General features: G+C 42.2%; 1 protein-coding gene and 1 long non-coding RNA gene across 7 annotated transcripts in view; one reads left to right on the top strand and one right to left on the bottom strand.

Annotated features, from left to right (window-relative positions):
* Window positions 1-19,225, top strand: part of LOC147139941 (uncharacterized) — a 396,230-nt gene that overhangs the window by 50,065 nt on the left and 326,940 nt on the right. For 2 of the 5 annotated variants that reach the window (XR_015088785.1, XR_015088784.1), the window contains exon 4: window positions 11,937-12,078. This is a non-coding gene — a long non-coding RNA (uncharacterized LOC147139941). Of the gene's footprint in view, window positions 1-11,933; window positions 12,079-16,255; window positions 18,518-19,225 lie in introns of those variants that run through there. The other 3 variants (XR_015088783.1, XR_015088781.1, XR_015088782.1) reach the window with 2 other exon arrangements.
* Window positions 692-19,225, bottom strand: part of cdh11 (cadherin 11, type 2, OB-cadherin (osteoblast)) — an 80,761-nt gene continuing 62,227 nt past the window's right edge. For both annotated transcript variants that reach the window (XM_086045975.1, XM_086045976.1), the window contains exons 9-17: window positions 17,282-17,469; window positions 10,708-10,821; window positions 9,474-9,613; window positions 9,258-9,394; window positions 6,759-6,880; window positions 6,353-6,470; window positions 4,868-5,119; window positions 3,743-3,894; window positions 692-3,647 (exon numbers count right to left, since the gene is read on the bottom strand). In XM_086045975.1, coding sequence (XP_085902101.1) covers window positions 3,285-3,647; window positions 3,743-3,894; window positions 4,868-5,119; window positions 6,353-6,470; window positions 6,759-6,880; window positions 9,258-9,394; window positions 9,474-9,613; window positions 10,708-10,821; window positions 17,282-17,469 — 1,586 coding nt within the window. In that variant the 3' untranslated portion in view covers window positions 692-3,284. The remainder of the gene's footprint in view (window positions 3,648-3,742; window positions 3,895-4,867; window positions 5,120-6,352; window positions 6,471-6,758; window positions 6,881-9,257; window positions 9,395-9,473; window positions 9,614-10,707; window positions 10,822-17,281; window positions 17,470-19,225) is intronic.

Here is a 19,225-nt window from a genome sequence, read left to right as displayed (position 1 = left end):
GTCGGACCACCCAAGGACATCCATCCGATGCACAGATGCACCCGCACGCACATCACACATATTTCCCTGTTTACTCAAGTGCCACTCCTTGATTTAAAAAGTAATCAGGCTTCAGTGGGCCTGGGATCGCTCCCGCCCTGCATCCGACACACAAAGTGTAATTATATGAATGATAATAGAAGAGGCTTCCTTCGAGCTGCTGCGAGGTGATGTTTTACTGCATTTTAATTGCTTCAGTCTACAAAACATCAGTAAATGTCAATCACACATCATTAAATATGCCATTTAAAAGATGATATGGAGGAATTCTTATGCTAGTGGCGAGATCCAAATAATGTGTACACACATTTAATAGTCTGCATTTAAAATCTAGGTAAATAATTGTGTTTGATGAGTAAAAAGTCAACTTCAATATTATTATTATTATTTTTATAATTTTTTCATTATTAATATTGGACCAAAATAATACTATCATATTGATTTTTGTTATTATTTTTTTATTTACCTTGGTTGTTCCATTTTATCTATAATAATAATGGATGGATGATGATGATGATGATGAATGTAACAATACATGCAATTTCCTAATTTACTCCTCCGATCGTGTGCCGTAGTTGCATAATGTTCTTATGTTCACAACCCACAACATCCTTGTGTAATGTGGTATGTAAAACCCAAAAAACACTTGTCATTATCATTTTATAAAAAGAGCATTTATTTCAAAGTTTGTTTTTTTCGCTTCGTAGATTGAAGCACATAGTAAAGCAACAGTACAATGTTCAGAAAATAAGTGTGATGCTGACTCATTTTATGTTTTTTTTTTTTTATCGTAACGTTTTTTTTTGTTGTAATACTGGAATATTCTGCATGTATACTAAAAAATAAGAACTTTTAAAATTGTACAAATCGGTACCATAAAACTCGACAGAAGAATAAAAACCAGGCGTTTTCTCTTGAGCGACATACAGGTCGCTTTGCCGTATTCCTCTCGAGTGGGGAGGAACCACGTTGTAACGCCAAATGATGAAAAATAAGCCCAAAAAAAAAAGGCTAACAAAGCAAAACAAACCAACGCCTAACCCTTTGGCAGTAAATCAACCAAAGAGCTAAAACATGCGTCGCCAAAACAAACAACAGTCGAAATAATAATAATGATAATACTGATAAAAAAGGAAATGATAATAATTATAATAATTATAATATAATAATAATTAAAAAATGAGGTTTAACCACTTTAAAAAAAAAGACATCCTGGCTTCTCGAGGGGGGGGGGCGCAAATGTTTTTCGGAAATGTTTGCAACACATGTTGATGCAACAGATGTCGCCTGGCCTTTCCAAAAGCGCGTCACATCCTGTTTGTTTTGAACGAGTGTAACGCGCCACTCGTTTTGAACATTCTCTGCAAACATGGAGGCTAGCAAGCTTGCGTTGTTGACTTGAAAATAATAAAATGAACAAAAACACAACAATGGATAGATAGAATGCACTGCGAGTGTCCATTAAGGCGATATTTAAGATCTCACAGGTTTTTTACTCGTTTATGATTGATCATCATCATTGGCGGAAGTAGGGTTGCAAAAGTGGGGGAATTTTCACAGCTGGAAACTTTCCATGGGGATGAATGGGAATTTTGGAGAGAAATGATCAAATGAAAAGGTTGGCTCTTACCTCATTCACTGCCGTGAGTGTTTATATTGATCAACTGGAAACCCACCTTTTTACTGCTACTGATTGAATATATTCGTCAAGTATGTTTTCAACCAGTAGGCATGGAAAAGGGTCTTGTCCAGCTCGTCTATGAAATTCAAGCTTCTACATAACTGCCATGAGGAACAGGTGCCAGTAGATGACAACGTTTCACATTTTGCATTCGAGATCAGAAGAGCTTTTGAGTAGAAGAAACAATAAGGAAGTGAATCTTGGCTGTTCACGTCAACATTGAAGGGAGAGAAATGCTTTCATGGAAGTTGGCCAAATTTAGGTACTTTACACTTGAATAGAGTATGTATATGTATGGTATAAACAGAGAAAGTGTCGCAGTAGTTTGTAGAAAGTATGTGTCGCACTTATGAGAAAAGAGGCCGTACTTCATGGAGTGAATGAGGAACGCCATGTAAAAAAGCCAATGACATTCAACTTGAGCCATTCTTAGTTGTGTATCTGTATATAAATCATTATTTTGACATCAAAAGCCCTTTGTCAGTTTTGTTTTCGTTTTATAGTTGGAGATATCTCAAAAACAAAAAAATCTTTTGTCTGTCACTGCTCTGCTTGACGTTTTTTTTTCCCCACAAAAGGCTCATTTCTGATTAGTAAAGAACAAAAAAGCTAAAAATAAACAGGTTCATTAGGTGAGAGAAGAGAGTCTACTTTAAATGTCTGACAATATAGATCACTCTTGTTTGAAAATAGCTGGCAGTGAATTGAGTTACTCGCATGTGCTTTCATGTGGGCAAGGAGAGCTATATACTGTATTTAGCATGGATGTTTGCTTATGATGTAATATTTTTTTGTATTTATGCTTGATTTTAATACCTTTCCACTGGATTGCCCTCAATTCCTAGTTCATTCCTGTTGAAAGTTTCCAGTTTGGAATATTTTTCAAAATTGCCCAGTTTAACTTCCCATGGAAATTCACCCAAAATTTACTGGAAATATTTCACCTCTTTGCAACCCTAGGCGGAAGTGATTGATAGGACACAGGATCAAGGGATCAAAACAAATCTTCATCCACAGTTTTGTCTGTCCAATCTGGTCCGTCTTGATATTGTTTTTGTTTTTTTTCACCTCAGAGCTTCAGTCCTGGTTTTTGTAGCTACTGAAGTCATTGGTCTCGTTTTGTGTGTGTTAGCCTCCGGAGTTGTTGTTGATTTATTTTAAGGCCACCGTACTGCCAAGACAGTATCAACAACCCAGAGTCCTTAGCAGTATCGCACAGCAACAACAAACGGCGGTACCACTGGTCCGGCTCGGTTGGTGGTCTGGAGGACCCCTTCAAGGGAGTAAAACCTCGAGGATATTTGTGAATCCAGTCCACAAAAGTGTACACAACCTCTAATTTCAGCTAAACAGTTTTTTTGCACTAAGTAAATTCCAAACACACACGGGTGACGTGATACATTTTTCCGGCCCAATTCCGTTCTGGTCCGTAAGAAGTAAAGTCGGGAGCTCTCGGCATTTGTTACTTGGGAGAAAATGGGAGAAAGTTGGGAAGGCGTTGGAGCAAAAATCCTCATGGAATCATCGGAATTTGTTTTTAATTTGGGAGGGAGGGGGTCCACCGTTAACAGTCATCATCGTCATCACCGTCGTGAACGGAGCAGTCTTTGGTGCCGTACAAATCGGCCAGCTTCTTGAAGCGTGGACCCCAGCTGTGCAGATAGTCATAATCAAGGTCGGACTCGGTGGTCACTGATTCCAGAGAGCTGAGCGAGCCGGCCAGGGATCCGCGGCCCTCGTAGCCGTAGATCTGGATGGAGTCGTAGGGCGGCGCGGTAGGGTCACTGTCGGCTTCGGCCACGCGCGTCTTGATGAAGTCGTCCACGTCTACGCTGTTGGCTGCTGGGTGGCCGCCGGGACGCAGGGGAAACTGGAGCTCCGGTTTCATGTCCTTCCTCGGGTGGAAGCCGTTGGCGCCGTCTGGATTCTGAAAAGGGACTCAATGTTAGGGCTTCAAATCAAGGGATAGAGCAACACACAAGGCGTAGGGATTCAAATTAAAGAGTTTGAAGACCAGCTTACCTGCAGTGTGGCGATGTCAAAAGCCTCCGTGTCCTCCTCTCCACCGCCCTCGTCGTCGTAGGTAATGATGTTCTCTCGGATGTCCTCCTCCTCAAAGACGATCAGAGGCTCTTTTTTCTGACGCCGCAGTGCCACAAACAGCACCACAATGACTGCGGGGCACACAATCAAATTTTTGGTTCAACCAAGTGTAACCCAATCTCTGACAGTTTAATTAGGATACTACTTGATTTAGTTTTGTCATATGTGCATATTTAATTGTGGTTGGTGGGTGAGTGGTTCTGTGTTCGTGAAGTAAACACACGATGGCAATGAAAACCCAGTCTTTATTTATTTATTTATTTATTTATTTTAAATCACAAGGCGCCCTTACCCCAAAAACTAAACCTTACCCCAACTCTAAACCGAAGCCTAACCCATAACCACCTGAACCCTAAACCAAAGCCTAAGAACAAACCCAAACTTTACATTTACCCCATTAATTCTAAACCTAAGGCTAAACCCTTACCCTAACCTGTACCTGCATTTGGTTGAATGACTCCAGATTTTTTTGTAGTCGATGCTTGGCAATGATCGTCGAGTCGACTAATTGATGACATAATTTATATTCTTTAAGTTTTCAACTTGCTATCTGTGCGACTGTTTGCCTTCGGCCTCCAAGTACAAGCTCCATGGCCACCCCTGACTCGCTCATCTAATCACTTTCAGAAACCTTCACTGCCTTGTAGACAGTCAGAATTTACCTAACTTTAACTCAAAATCATGTTCACTGTAAAAATAATGCTGAGCGAATTCGAAAATGTCAATGGTATCATGGTAACCCTGCTTACGACTCTCTTACGTGGATTCTTGCTTGAGTTCTCTAACCTCCGACTGTCTGTGAGGCAGTGAAGGCGTCTGATTCTGATTGGATGAGTGAGTCGGCAAGTTGGGCGACAAAAATAAGGAGAAGAGCATGTCAGCATGCTACTACCCACTCGCCCTGAAACTCAATCCTTGTCTCTAAACCATACCCTTGTAACGTTACTTGGTAAATAAGTTAAAGAAACCCACGACGGCTCACTGATTTGAACATACTGTAACAAAAAACAAGAACAAATACATTCCCAATGTTTTCCGTCTTACCGAGCAGGATGACGATGCAGGCGAGGATGGCGATGAGCGCGCCCGTGCTGAGGCCGGCGGGCAGCACGTAGGGCTCCACGTTGCAGGACAAGATGGTGTCCTTGCTGTCGCAGGAGCACACGCGCACGGTCAGCGTGCTGGTGCTGCTCATGGCCGGAACGCCGTTGTCATTGATCTCCACCGGCAGGAAGTAGACGTCCTGTGTGAGGCGGCTGAAACCCTTACGCAGCACATAGATGTTTGCCGTGCTGTCTGTGTGGAAGGAATACAAATGTCGGATAGTCAACAGACATGCTTGAGATCAATTTGGGAATTGCTTGCAAATATGGGGACTTTATTGAGCTTCAAGTTTGGGTTTCAGACAGGTTAAATGTTTCAAACAAGGGTTGTGCTTTCTAATTGTGGTTTGAAGCCAGGGCTACCGCTTTAAACTAAGGTTTCAAGTCTGGTTTAGGGTTTCAAATTAAGGTTTTGAATTGGTGTTTCAAACAAAGGCTTGGGCTTTAAGTCAGTGTTTGGGTTTCAAGTCAAGTTTAATGTTTCAAGTTAGGGTTTCAAAGTAGGCCGTAAAGCCTAGGTTCATGTTAGGGTGTCAAATTGGGATTCGAAGCCAGGAGTAAGGTTTTAAATAAGCGTTTCAAACCATGATCCAAGTTTTAAATTTTAAGTTTGGGTTTGGGGTTCACATTAATATTTTGAGATAGGGTTAGACTTTCAAATTAGGGTTTGAAGACTGTGCTTTGGGTTTAAATGAGGGTTTCAAGTCAGGGTTACAGTTCCAAATGAGGATTTCAAACAAGGGGTTTTGGGCGCCAAATTAGGATTTGAAGCCAGGATTCGGGTTTTAAATTTCTGATTTAAACCAGTATTAGAGTTTAAATTAAATATTCAACTCTAGTTTAGGGTTTCAAGTTATTGTGCCAAATTGGGGTTTGATAGTCAGATTTTTGAATTCAAGGTTAGATTTTCAACATTTTTTTTTTTTTAACCAACATGCTGGTTACAAAGTAAGATTTTAAATTAGGATACAGGTTTCAAATAAGTTTTGAATTGAGGTTTCGAATCAACTTTCCAAACCAAAATACTGGTAAAAAATCTTTTTTTTTTTTTATAACAAAGTGGAGAAAATACTTGAAAATGACACTAGATGAGCAGCTTGAATCGAAAAGAGCAAAGAGTCATTTGCTCAGATGTGAGCGTCATCTCTTGCTAAGATGCCAACACGTCTGTCTCGTGTCTTTGCTTCTATTCAATTATCGACTCGCTGGATTCCATCTGTTTCCGCGACTTCTACACTCTAGCTGCTACTTCAAGCTTCTCTCGTAGCTTAATTCAATCACGCCGCAGCCCCGAACACGTACGGACAGATGGATCGAGACCACAATGCAATTAATGCTGCCCCCAGGACATACGGCCATGCATGTGTGTGAGTGTATGTGTGTGTATGATGTAAAGGAGGCCACTAATGCCAACAAGCAGGCTCACCTCTGTTGTCTTTAAGGGAGAAGTTGTGGTTGTGGGCCACCTCTGGCGCCAGGCTGAAGGTGAAGTGTTGACGATGGGCCATCTCGTCTTTGTCCACCGCACTGACCGTTTCGATCACCTGGGAAGGCATTTTTTAAAATGGAGGTTAGGGTTCTGAGTTTAGGATTAAAACTGAAGCTAGGGTTTCTCATTAGCATTTCAAGGCGACAGATATGGCGTTTCAAATAAGGACTCCAATTTGGGTTTTAGGTTGGAGCTAATGAAGGTTTTTTTAGTGGAGTTAAGGTTTCAAGATAGCATTTCAAGCCTGGGCCCACAAGTAAGAGTTTGAAGCCAGCCTGGGTTAGGGTTTCAAATGACAGCATAGGGCCCAAAAGTTTTCAAGTGGTTTGATCTCCATCCCTACCTTTCCTGGCGCAACATTTTCACACATGAGGACTTCGTTGTTGTTGGCAAACTCTGGAGCGTTGTCGTTCCTGTCTTTCACTTTGATGTTCACGCGCACTTTGGTGTCCTGGTGGTGGCCTCCTACGCACACACACACACACAGCATGTCAGTTTGCAAGCTAACACAGGAGTACTGTATATTCCGTCCAGCCATGCTGCCTGTCAATGAAGCCCTGAGGGTTTCTTTCCGGCAACCCACATCTACAAGGCTTCCAAGAGTGCTGCCATCATGCTCGCCGCCTCCCACGTCTCACACAAACATCCCGAGAGGTTGCGTAATCTTTCACTACAACCACGAAAAGGGATGTGATAGGCCCACAAACTTGCTTCCTTCCTTCACTTTTTCCTTCCGTCATGCTTTGACTCCCTCCCTTCCATCGAGCCTTCCCCTCTCTTCCTTCCTCCTTTCCTGCCTTACTGTCAAACCTCCCCATCATTCCTTTGTGCCTTATTTCATCTTTCCTCCCTTCCTTTAATCCATTCTTCCTCACTTCTTTCTTTCCTATCAAACATCTTTGCTCCCTTCTGGCTGCATCCTTCCTTCTTCCCTCCTTCCTTCTTTCATCTATCTCCTTCACATCCATCTTTGCTTCCTCCTTTACTCTCTTTCTTCTTCATCCGTCCTTCCTGCCTCTCTTCCTAGCTCCTCCCTTCATACTTTCCATCCATCCTCCTTTTTTTCCTTTCATCGTTTCCTACATTCGCCCACCTCCATTCCTTCCTCCCATCCTTTCTTCATTATTCCTGATTTCCACCTGCCCTTTGTTGCTTTCATCCTAGCTGCCATCCTTCTTTAATTTCCTACATTCTTGTCTCCTTCCTTCTTTCCTTGTGACTCTTCAACCCTCCCTTTTTTTCTTTCGTTGTTCCTTCCTTCCTTTCATGTCTCTTTTTTTTATCTTCTGTTACAATCTTCTATAATAAAACGTGTATACCTCCTTTTGCCCCACCACACTGTGTATGACATAAATAGGAATCAGCTCCCAACAAGCCTCCCATCAGCACTTTTCAAGCACATTTGTTTTTTTTAGGAACGGAAACTGCAGCTCAGTTTCTCTTGCGACTGGACCCTCTTATTTGATTTTTCCAGCACCCCATCATTAGCAGGCTTCTACTTAGCTTCCCAGGGCCCCGTTAGTGGTTAGCGTAGCCTGACTCTGCGGGCCGCGAGCCCGTTTCCATCTGGCCGTCTGGCGTCGACAGCGCCGCAGGGAAACCGCACGGCACTTGGAGAGCCAGAGCTGCCGGCCGCAGAATGCCAGGGTGGGGCCCTCGTGGCTCGCTGGGTTTTTGGGGGGGGGGTGGTGGGGGCAAAATGCAAGAGGGCCCGCGGGTCAACTAGGATTTCTTTTTTTGGGCTTTTGTTGCTGCCTCTGCCATTTTTATTTGATGGTATCGCAACGTGTACTAGGATGTTTAGATATTATTTTCCTTCTTTGAATCGTATCAATGGCTTTATGGACAAACAGAAGCTTGGAGAAAGTCAAAATATCAACTAATATTGAATAGAACAAAAAGCATCAAGCCGGTTGCCAGTGATGTTGTAGTATATCGTCGCTGTCCTGTGAAAATGTCATTTTAAAAAAACGTTTACGTTAATGGGGCTTCCGCGTTACAGACGTTTACGTGAACATTTAAAAAAATGACGAAATTGGAAATACGTGTTTTGACAATGACATGTAAGGAAGTCAACAAGACGCATTGTTACGGATGACTAACTCTACTGACCAGGTCAAAGTGACAGTTTATTACTCACAACTAACTCTGGTGACCTCTTACTCTCCTGACCATGTCAATGACTAACTTGGATGACCTTGATGGTCTGCACCTGGCAAGTGACTCAACTTGACAATGTTTGTTTCTAACAACTAATTCTACTTACCATACTAAGGTAACAGCTTGTTACTCATGACTAACTGTACTACTGACCATGTCAATGTGAGTTCCGTACTGAAAATGTTGTTTTACTAATTGACTACGTAAATGAGAGTTTGTTTCAGACACCTAACGCTACTGACTAACCAACTCAATTAAACAGATTAATGTAACAATTTGTTATCGACAACTAAGTGAAATCATGACTATGTCAATGTGACAGATTGTTACAACTCATTCTGCTGACTAACTCAAGTAAAACGTTTGTTTCTCAAGACAATCTTTTGGTCCACTTGGTTACTAATGACAACCTCTACTGATTAACTATCTCTTGGTGACCAGGTCAACGTGAAAGTTTGTTACTAATGACTATGACTATTTGTCGCTCCCTTTTAATTCTAGTGACTGAGTCTTTGGGAGAGTTGGTTAACTGCAACACTGGGTTAATTTCAGAGCTCACATGGTTACCCGCCCGAGAGAAGCCTCCGATTAGACACATTCCGCAGCAGTCTATTTGTACCAAATCTGTTTTCTTTTCTGTGCTCCATAATGGAGCAGCTCCAGGAACCCAACAATGCCTCACCTATCTCAGTGGCCGACACAGAGATGTTGTGCCAGGCCTGAGTCTCTCGGTCCAGCGGTCTGGTGGTGGTGATCATGCCATCCTCGGAGTTGACGCTGAAGAACTGCTCCACGTCTGTGTAACGTGGAATCATGTACCTGTGTACAGGTGTTCACAAACTTGTAGTCCCGTACGGGCCTCAGTTCAAACTGCAATGGGATCTCTATGTTGCCATACCTGACTGGGTTGTTGGCGACGTCAGTGTCCTTGGCGTGGACGCGTCCCACCTGAGTACCGGCGGGGGCGTTTTCCTCCACTTCAAAGGTATACGAAGGTGCCACAAATACGGGTGGCTCATCGGCATCCTCCACTGAAATCTGCAAAAACACAAGTTCAAGCCACATATTTTAATTTCAACCAGGTGATTCTGGATACAGGGGTGTCAAACGTGTTCATATTATTCGCCACATCGTAGTTTTGGGAGCCTTCATGGAGGTCAGTTATGACAATGAGGAAACATGTCTCTAAACGCCACCACAATGGATATGAAATTACATGAAGTGGATGTGCTTAAACTGCAAACTTTCTGCTTTAATTTGAGGATACTCACATCCAAATCAGGTGAACCGTGTGGGAATTATAACGGTTTGTATATTTGCCTCCCACTTTTTAAGGGACTAAAGGTAATGGGACAACTGGTTGCTCAGCTGTTCCATGGCCCAATGGGCATTCATGGCTGCCAACGGAACTGGTTCCCTTGTTTTTATTGATTATGTGATGGCTGACAAAAGCAAAAGTGTTTCGGCCACTATTATCTGCTCATATTTAGCCAAATGCTTCAAAAGACATTGGACGGCGCTTCACAGTGCAGATGGACAATGACCCAAAGCAAACAAATTGTTCTTTAAAGCAAAGAGGTGTAATGTTATGCAATGGCCAAGTCAATCACAGTCATGAGATTTCATTTGCTGAAGAAACAACTCAAGGGAAAATGTCCCCAAAATAATCAGGAATTTAAGACATTTGTAGTAGGGGCCTTGTAGGGCATCACCAGGTATGAAAGCTAGTGTCTGGTGATGTCTATATTCCTGAACTCAGGCTCTAATTCACTGCAAAGGATTTGCAAGTGTTAAAAAGTGAAAGTTTGATTTATGAATGTCAATTTGTCCCATTTCTTTTGGTCCTGTAAAAAGTGGGAATCATAAGTACAATCTGCTATAATTCCCACACTTGTCATCAGATTGCGAATGCAAATACCCACAAATTAAAGATCTTGTTCATTTCATTTCAAATCCATTGTGTTAGTGTTTAGGGCCAAAACGAGGAGAAATGTGTTAATGTCACAATATTTATGGATCTGACTGTATGCCGCACCGTCATAGTACATACCTTTGCAAAATACAACACATAATGTACTGTTAGAGGAATCAGTGACGATCTAGAAAATCTAGAAGGTCCCCCGCAGTTTTACCTTTATCGTGGCCTCGTCCTTGTATGGCCCCCAGGCCAGGTACTGGGGGTCCACATGCACGTTGTAGCCCTCCACCTTCAGTGTGTATGACCTCTTGGTCTCAAAATCCACTCGCTGAGGATGACACACACACACACACAAAAAAAAAACTTCATCAGTTAACAGCATCACAATCATATCACATGAAAAGCAACCACCGGTTGGACAGCTCGGCTGCGGTGTCCTCATCTGCTGCTAGGGGGAGCTGTTGCTGCATGAATGCAGCTGGCAACTGCTGCAGTCCTGCAGTGATTGACAAGTCAACCTGGGGAACCCCGACATATGTGTACTATAGGGCTATAATAACCCCCATTATTTAGAGAACACTGTTGATACGGTTGTAAAGCAGTGTTCTAGTCCAGTGTTAAAATTACCGTCATCAACCACAGATTCAATTGGCTTATATTGAACAGAGCTGAGATTCAATTACTTTGTATTAGTGGGAAACCACTGACACACAATAGCCAATAACACTGATAGTGAACTGTGCTCGGGAAGAGTGGAGATTATCTTAAAGCGGACAGGGAAAATGACTTTGTAATTGCTTTATACACATTTAAAGGGATTTTTGGACCAACACATGAGAACATTTCATAATAAGACACATGAAAATGTTTTTTATGAGTCCATTCGCTTCCCTATGTTTTTCACAGATAGATAGTCACTATGACTTTTGTCCGTACAGATGCAAACCAAGTGTTGCAGTACCAATGGAAGCCTGGGGTCAGTGTTAGGATTGAACTTCAGAGATTTGTGATCAAGGTTACAAGTTTAAAACATGAGCTCCATGGAGGCCTAGAAATGAACCAATTGCCCAATTTCAAGAGAACAATAGAAATATTCAAATAATAAAAAATGTTTTTGAGAGAAATAAGTTGTGATGTGATGAGAATAAAGCCATTATCCTCCCAAAAAGTCAGAACCCCTAAACTACTGCTTGCCAACTCTAGTTTGAGAATCACTGATATAAACCTCCTCCAGGACACGTTTCAAGTTATGCGTTGTCAGCCATTGTACGAAAACCATAATACGCTCTTGCGCGGTGCCAAGAGTCCCAGTTTCAGGCTTTTCCGCATCTCTGTTGTCTCCGTAATGACAGTAAATAACACACTCTTCGCCGCATCAATCCTTCTCCCGAGAACGCGAGATAATAACACGCTTTCTCCTCCCCAACACTGTTTTTCCAGCAGCTGCGGGAGAGTTAACGTGGCAAGAGTCCCGGGTGGGAGCTTGATCTCCTCATCGGCAGTCCGGGGCATCGCTTAATGGAATCCCAACGGGAGGAGGCAGACCTATAAGTGCGACTAGAGCTCAGCCAGGCCTACTATACATGTATGAGCTGCACACACACACAGAAGATTTAGCAGGTGTTAGCATGGATTAAAATGCTCGGCAAGATACAGAGGCTGCGTTCGGAATCATTTACTCATTCCTTAATCATTCAATCTAAATGCCAGAAAAAGCAGTGAACACCTTGCCTCCGTTTCTAACATCCTATCTTTGTAAAGCGGGATTTTCTGCAATGAGGTCTAGGCAGTAAACTGGACAGTAGGGTGTCATTGTCTCCCATTTCCCAAGGCCTACTGCTGAGTTGTAATTTTTATACAGTGCTAGCTTGACTTACAAGTGCCTCAACTCCTGGTCGATTTCAGGCCCACATTTTAGATATGAATACTCTTCGGATAGGCCGCCGCTTGAGTGAAGCGGAAAAAAACATTGGGCAATTCAGGTACTGTAATGCCCCCGCATACGGGGAAGGAGAGCCACAAAATACAAAATGAGAACACTTGCAAGGAGCTGCTGTAGGCCACAACTCATGCTAAAACATTCACACATAGACTAGGCCGCGCCCCTGCTACTACTACAGTATGTGTTGGGATGTGTCGCTTTTTCTGGTTTTCTAGTCACCACTATTTTTCAAGACGCATTGTGGAGAGTATACTGAGGAGAGTAAACAATATAGTGGATGGATTCTGAACGCAGCGCCATCATGTTTAAAGTCGACGACCGGCTCACCTTTCAGCCTATCGTCAGACACGGCTAGTCGAGCACCTGTAGCCAAATGTGGCTCGGTGCATTAACTGGGTATTTTTACGAGCAGCGTGATGACAGCAGTTAAGTGATCACAGATTTAATTAGCGGCAATACAGAACGGCGCAAAACATCTGTTCCGTCTCGACGAGCTGCCTGTCGTCCCCGACGCAGATGCGTCAAACTCAAGTGAACTTGTTGACTCGTAAAACGTTAACAACGCGGGAGACTTTAAACGTTTTAGTCATGGTGGTCTTGTGTTAAAATGCAAAACAAAACCCACGGCGATACAGTAATCCTCCGCTTCTATTGTCCATGGAATTCACCGCTATTTGCTAAAACACTGACACATTTGCGTTTTTGTGCCATTTGGAAATGTCCTAAGATGCCACAAGTTCAAATAGGAAAGTAATAAAGTAATTGGTGTCAAGGAAGTGAACTGCCACTCTCAGGTTTATACTGTACTGTAATTGACTATAAATATCACAAGATGGCGGTAAATGACTACTTGTGTCTAAATAAAGTTCCTCCACTCACTTCAACAACTTATTGGCCCCGAAACAACACCAGATGGCGATAAAGCAATACTATTATTACAGTGAGTCAGGGAGAATAGGTTTAAAAAAAGAAAAAAAGAATATGTGAATTTGCAAATGCTGAACAAAACAAAACTCAAAACACTTGTTTCAAATGATCTTTCACCATTGAAAAGGAATGAATCTGTTCCAGACTTGCCATCAAAACAACAAAAGTTTTTTCAACGATTTTTGTTGCACTTTTTTCCTTTAATTCAATGGTCAATATGCTGTTCTGTCTGGTGTGTGCGCCTTGGCCGCCTGGGGCCAGTATATTACAGGCATATGGATGTAAAGAGTGACACAACTGTCACAACTTTTCAGGGGTAATATTACTAATTCTTCACACAGGATAAAGAATATATTCCTGTAAGTTTTGTTACATTATCCAGCTACATGTGTTGCGCCACCATTTGTGATCAACTATCTCTTGCTTAAAGAGGAAGAACATGGCTTCATAGATGCTATTCAATAGCCTGTCTATGGTGTCTCCCATAATGTTTTAGCAATAAGCTAGTGGACTAAAAGTCAAAGCCATTTGGTTGTTTTAAACACATAACTTGTAATTGTCTTTGTTTATATTTAGTTTGATAGCAAATTTCAACTGGGAGTGCCAATAAACCACTTATTTTCTTTTTTTAAATAATTATTGACTACTTACTGTATATTAGGCAAAATGCTGCTTAATGTGAAGCGAGTTGAATCACTGCCACCATGCAATGCTCGAATCCCAAGTTTGTCCTCGCAAATTACAGCAAAGTAAATCTGCCAAATAGCCATGCGACGCCAAACTGTCAAACTGTCTTTGGGTAAGGTTTGCGACAGTAACGCAGACTCCTTTTTTCCCCTCTTTTAAACGTCACAATGCCCGACAGAACTTAAACGCGTCAGCGACAAACTCAGCGGGAAACTAACGTCACCGACGTGTCCCACTTCTTTCATTTTCCATCGCTTTGGTCACACTCTCTGGATCGCTCGCTCACTTCCATTCATGACAATATTCACAGTGACACACACACACACACACACGCAGGGCTTCTTAATATTCCACAAAGTGCTTTCGTCAGGACACAGTTGAAAGAGAATAGTTGATTAAAGCTCATGCCGGTGTGCGTGAATGTGTGAGAGGGAGAATAGAGATTAGTGAAGGCTTCTCCCGACGCTGATTTCAAAGTGTTCAGGTGTGTGTGTGTGTGTGTGTGTGGGGGGGGGGTGCGTGTGTGTGTGTGTGTTGCCTCTAGTGGCCAACAGGTGATGATTTCCCCCGAGAGGCATTAGGACTCAATAATCACGATGCGGCACATCAGAATCAGGACACTGTAATCAGATTGAGTCCAAGTGGGTCTCATGACGTGAGCGTTTCTCACTAACACACTCTCTCATGTACACACATGCATAAACACACACTTGCGCGCACACCCACACACACACACACACACTTCAAATCAGCCTCGGGCTCCGATGCCATTATTACAAGAGTCGTAGGGAGTCCGAATGAAGGAGTTTTGGAGTGATTGTTCCCTGTTGTCATTCAACACACACACACACACGCACACACACACACACGCTGTGGCTGAATGGATCTTATTGTTCCAGTTTCAAGGTTTCAAAATATTTACCTCTGATGGCCACATACATAAAATTAGACAATCGGTTTATGCTTGAGGATAATTAACGTGGTATGATCACAAATTCAATCTTAACAGAAGAGCAAAAATGGGAGCAGACCATTTTTTTCCCTGAAACTGAATTATCTTTATGGAGAAACATTTAGATTTTTTTGGTAAAAAATCTTGAACCTGAATTTAGGCATATGTCGGATTTCACCGTCAGTCGAAATTGACATCAAAATGCTTGGTCTAAAAAAAAACCCAAAATACATTAAAATAAAAACATAAGATGCTGTACTTAGCATTACTGCAAAGAGGTGGATGGAGAAGAAGGAGAGGAGGGCGAAAAAGGCAAAGATATTGCCGGCGCGCATGGACACGATCGAGACAATCGCAACAACCGCAAGGAATACTGGTCTTTGTAGTACAGGAAGTGCTTGTATGCGGAAGTGCGTTGTTTGGCGCGAAAAATCCACCGCAAATACCCAAGCAGGGGTACACAAGCTCAGAGACGCAGCACAAAGCACACTTTTGGAGCGAGGAGGAAACCGGCTGCTTCATTCCTATGGTGAGTGACATGACTATCAAGTGTTTTATTGACAGTTGAAAGTAACACGTGGAACTGACGTCCATTTCAGTCACAACGCTGTGCGTCGCCGTCACGGTGGCTTGTTCAAATGCCGGGGCAACTCTGTCCGCTCATTCATGTAAACGGGATATTCAGAATGTTTCAGAAATCGGAATTTTGACCTTAAACCGAATATTGGCTGCATGTAAACATAGTCACTATGGTGCTTGGGACAAAAGAAAAGAGGAAGAGGCACGGGCGTTGTAAAGTCGAAACATCGTAGGTCGCATACGTCGTAATTCGAGGACTGCCTGTATGTATATATATATATATATATATATATGTGTGTATAATAAACTATGTATTATTGTTGTTATTATTATCATTATTCCTAGTAGACTTTACAAGGTCTGATCGACTGGATCAGATTTTTTGTGCCTTAGTTCTGAATGCCGCTATAATACATTCCACAGTCTCGACCTTAAGTTTCCTCCGTTTTTGCAGTTTCACAATTTTAACCATTATACATGATATACACAGTCTCCTCTAGAATAAAACTAGTTTCCTAAGAGAAGTAAATACAGGAGACAACTGCATTCTGTTTGACACTGTATCACATCCCAGTGTCTTGCTCTTAGTCTTCTCTCAATAAAATGTGTCTATTTGTTTTTTTTTTTGCATGCCTCATTCTGACTGATGCGTTCAATGGGGTGTTTTTTTTTCAGTTCCCTATTTTGAAGTGGAAAATCTGAGCTCCAAGCAGGACAAAAGGCTGAAACGTGGGGCTCCTCCCTGGTGACCACACAAGAACGTCCAGTACCTTCATCTTATTTCAAGGGCCAACAAGTCATTGCTCATGTGTCTTCTCTGCAATGGATGTGGTCAAGACTTGAGCTCCAGTCGCATTGAGATTGGTCACACAGCTGCTCGCCTCCACCGCACTCTGCACAGTTTTTGAATGACGCTTGAACTTGAGGTTAACCACATCGCCCCGAGCCACTGCAGCTGTTTTATTTTTTTATTTTATTTTATTTTTTTAATTCATGCTCTCATTTCCTGATAGCAGCAGAAAAGAAAGACTCTGAACCCACCAGAGTCTCCGAGTGGCGCTGAGCTGCTGCATCGAGACAAAAGAAGATTTCTATCGATCGAGTCAGGCTAGAGAGAGATTTTCCCACAGAATGAATAAAAGTGAGCTTTGGCTTTGTGTTCTATCTGGACAGGAAGTGGAGTTACAGACCACAAGTCGACATGTTGAGAAGATTCTGACCTCCAAAGCTCTTAGAAATAGATTTTTTTTCTCACAGTGTGTCTATACCTCCATTGAACCATTGATATACCCGTCTATCTACCAATCTAGCTGCATACCATATACTATCTGACAACCAATCTGTCCAACAAACATATCCATCCAGTCATCTCAATATACCAATCTAGCCATCCCTTCATCTCATCTAACCCCATCTATACATTTACCACTCTATCCACACAATCTATCATCTATCAACCATCTATCAATCTAACCATCTACCAATCTATCTACAAGTTATCTTTCATCTAGCCACCCATCCAGCACTGTATTTCCTGCTTTTAATATTTAGATTTTTTGTATTTATCTTCTATATTAAACATTTGGCTTGTACCTTTCACTACTTGGAAGCAACCAGAATGGGATGCCATGTAGTCAGTACCAACAACTACAGTAGTTTGCTGCCTAAACCGGCTTTCAAAAATGTATTTTTTGCCCTTACCTTTTTGAGCTTGATGATAGCCTCCCTTGTCTCAGAGTCGGTGCTGAGCTCGAACATCCCAAGGCCGTCTCCGTCCGTCAGCCGGTAGTTGACCAGCCCATTGTCACCCATGTCGGGGTCCTTGGCCTTGAGACGGCCCACCTCCTCGCCCTCTACTTTGTCCTCCAACACGGACATGGAATACACGCCTGTGGGGGGACACCCAGAGGCCGACAAGACCACAGTTTTATTGAATGAGCAAGTCACCAAACACACTAAATGAAAACACGTGCAAGGAGCATGGAATTAGCACATGCTAAATGGCCAACCTGTGCCACTTGCAATGTTTTTAGCCGCTTTATTTCCTGAGAATATCTTTCGTCTCCTAGTCTGGGAATAAGCGTTACAATCAGACCCCCCGAGAATTCCCAAAGATAGAAATTGCTACATACTATCAGTAGGTAGGTGTATACTGCAGATAGTTTGAAAGGTAGATAAATGGGTAGATACATAGTTGGGTCGATAGTTAAATAGATTCTTGGGTAAGGTGGGTATTTGGATGAATAGAATAGATGATAGATGGGTAGATAACATTTGATAAATGGTTATATTGTTGGATAATAGATGGTAGATTGGTAAATCATAGCTGGATTGATGGTATAGAGGTAGTTGGATAGCTGAGCAGATGAATAGCTAGTTTAACAGACGGGTCGATGATAGGTAGAAAAGTAATTGGAGAAAGTGGAGGTTCATAGGTAGATGACTAGATGGAAGAAAACTGGATAGATGAATAGATGGGTAGTAGGATTAATGGGTAACTGATAGATAGGTATCTTGGTAGATGAATAGATGATAGGGTCGTTTATAACTTGATAAGATTGAGAAAGAAAGAGTTGGCTGGTTAGAGTTACAGAGACTGTTGAAGTTGATAGAATGGTAGATAGGAAGCTGGGTAAATGGATAGAAGGCTTGTTAGAAAGTTGAATCAACGGGTAGATGATGAGTGGGGTGCTTTTTGTCACATGCCAATAAGCTACTGCTCCACCCTCTACTGTGGGGCCAATGCTCGCTAATTCTTATTCTCATTACCTCCCCATCGCCCTCATTCCACTTTCAAATCTCGGCATGTGTCCTTACCTCTCCTCCCTTCTTCGCCCTATTTCTCTCACGTTTACCTCCCCTAGCAAAACATCCATTTCGTCCCTCTATGCCCATTGCGTTCTATTCATCAACACTCATATATGTTACTTGTGATATTATTAGCAGGATAAGGTGCTAACTTCACGACTATTTTCCAGGCACAGAAATCATCTTTTGAAGTCAGGATGTCTTTTGTATGACTGGATTGCGGCTCGTTTCGTTTCATTTTCCAGCGCGACGAGCGAGGCGGCTGCGGTGGCAGCTCAGTAATCTCACAAAAGGAGTGTGTTGAGTAATTGATACGTGCCAACAGTGATGTGACAGATCAAGTCCCCCACAAAAAAAATCCTTTTTCAGAGCATCTTGCTTGGCCTTTTGTCAATGTCAGTGTAACTGAATTGTATTGGAGTCAAGTTTAAATGCTTATTCTACGACGCTGGATAAAAATGAAATAATGACAGTGACAGGAAGTCTTTGAGAAACCGGAAAGCGGATGATATTTAAAAAAAAAAAAAAAAAAAAAGGACACAAAGATGGCTTTGTTTTGATGTGTGTGTGTATGTGGGGTGGGGGGGTATTTTCATCTTTTAGCTCCACTGCCTCTCTCAAAAGTGCTAAATATGTAATCAGCATCCTCATTGGCGCCATCTGGAACATTCTCTTCGCAGGTGCTCCTTCTGCTCGTACTTTACAGATGCTCAGACTCGTGATATAAGTGTTGTTGCGGCTTTTACGGCTGTTTTTCATGTTGCGCTTCATCGTGGATAGAAGCAAATTTATTACGGGTACATGAGTTTTCACAATAGATTCTTTAATAGATTCAAA

Source organism: Filicampus tigris, chromosome 11, assembly GCF_054856515.1.
Source record: "Filicampus tigris isolate MCC_2025a chromosome 11, RoL_Ftig_1.0, whole genome shotgun sequence".
NCBI classification, from domain to species: domain Eukaryota; kingdom Metazoa; phylum Chordata; class Actinopteri; order Syngnathiformes; family Syngnathidae; genus Filicampus; species Filicampus tigris.
The sequence above is the reverse complement of the archived record's forward strand: the minus strand, read 5'-3'. Positions and strand labels throughout refer to the sequence as shown.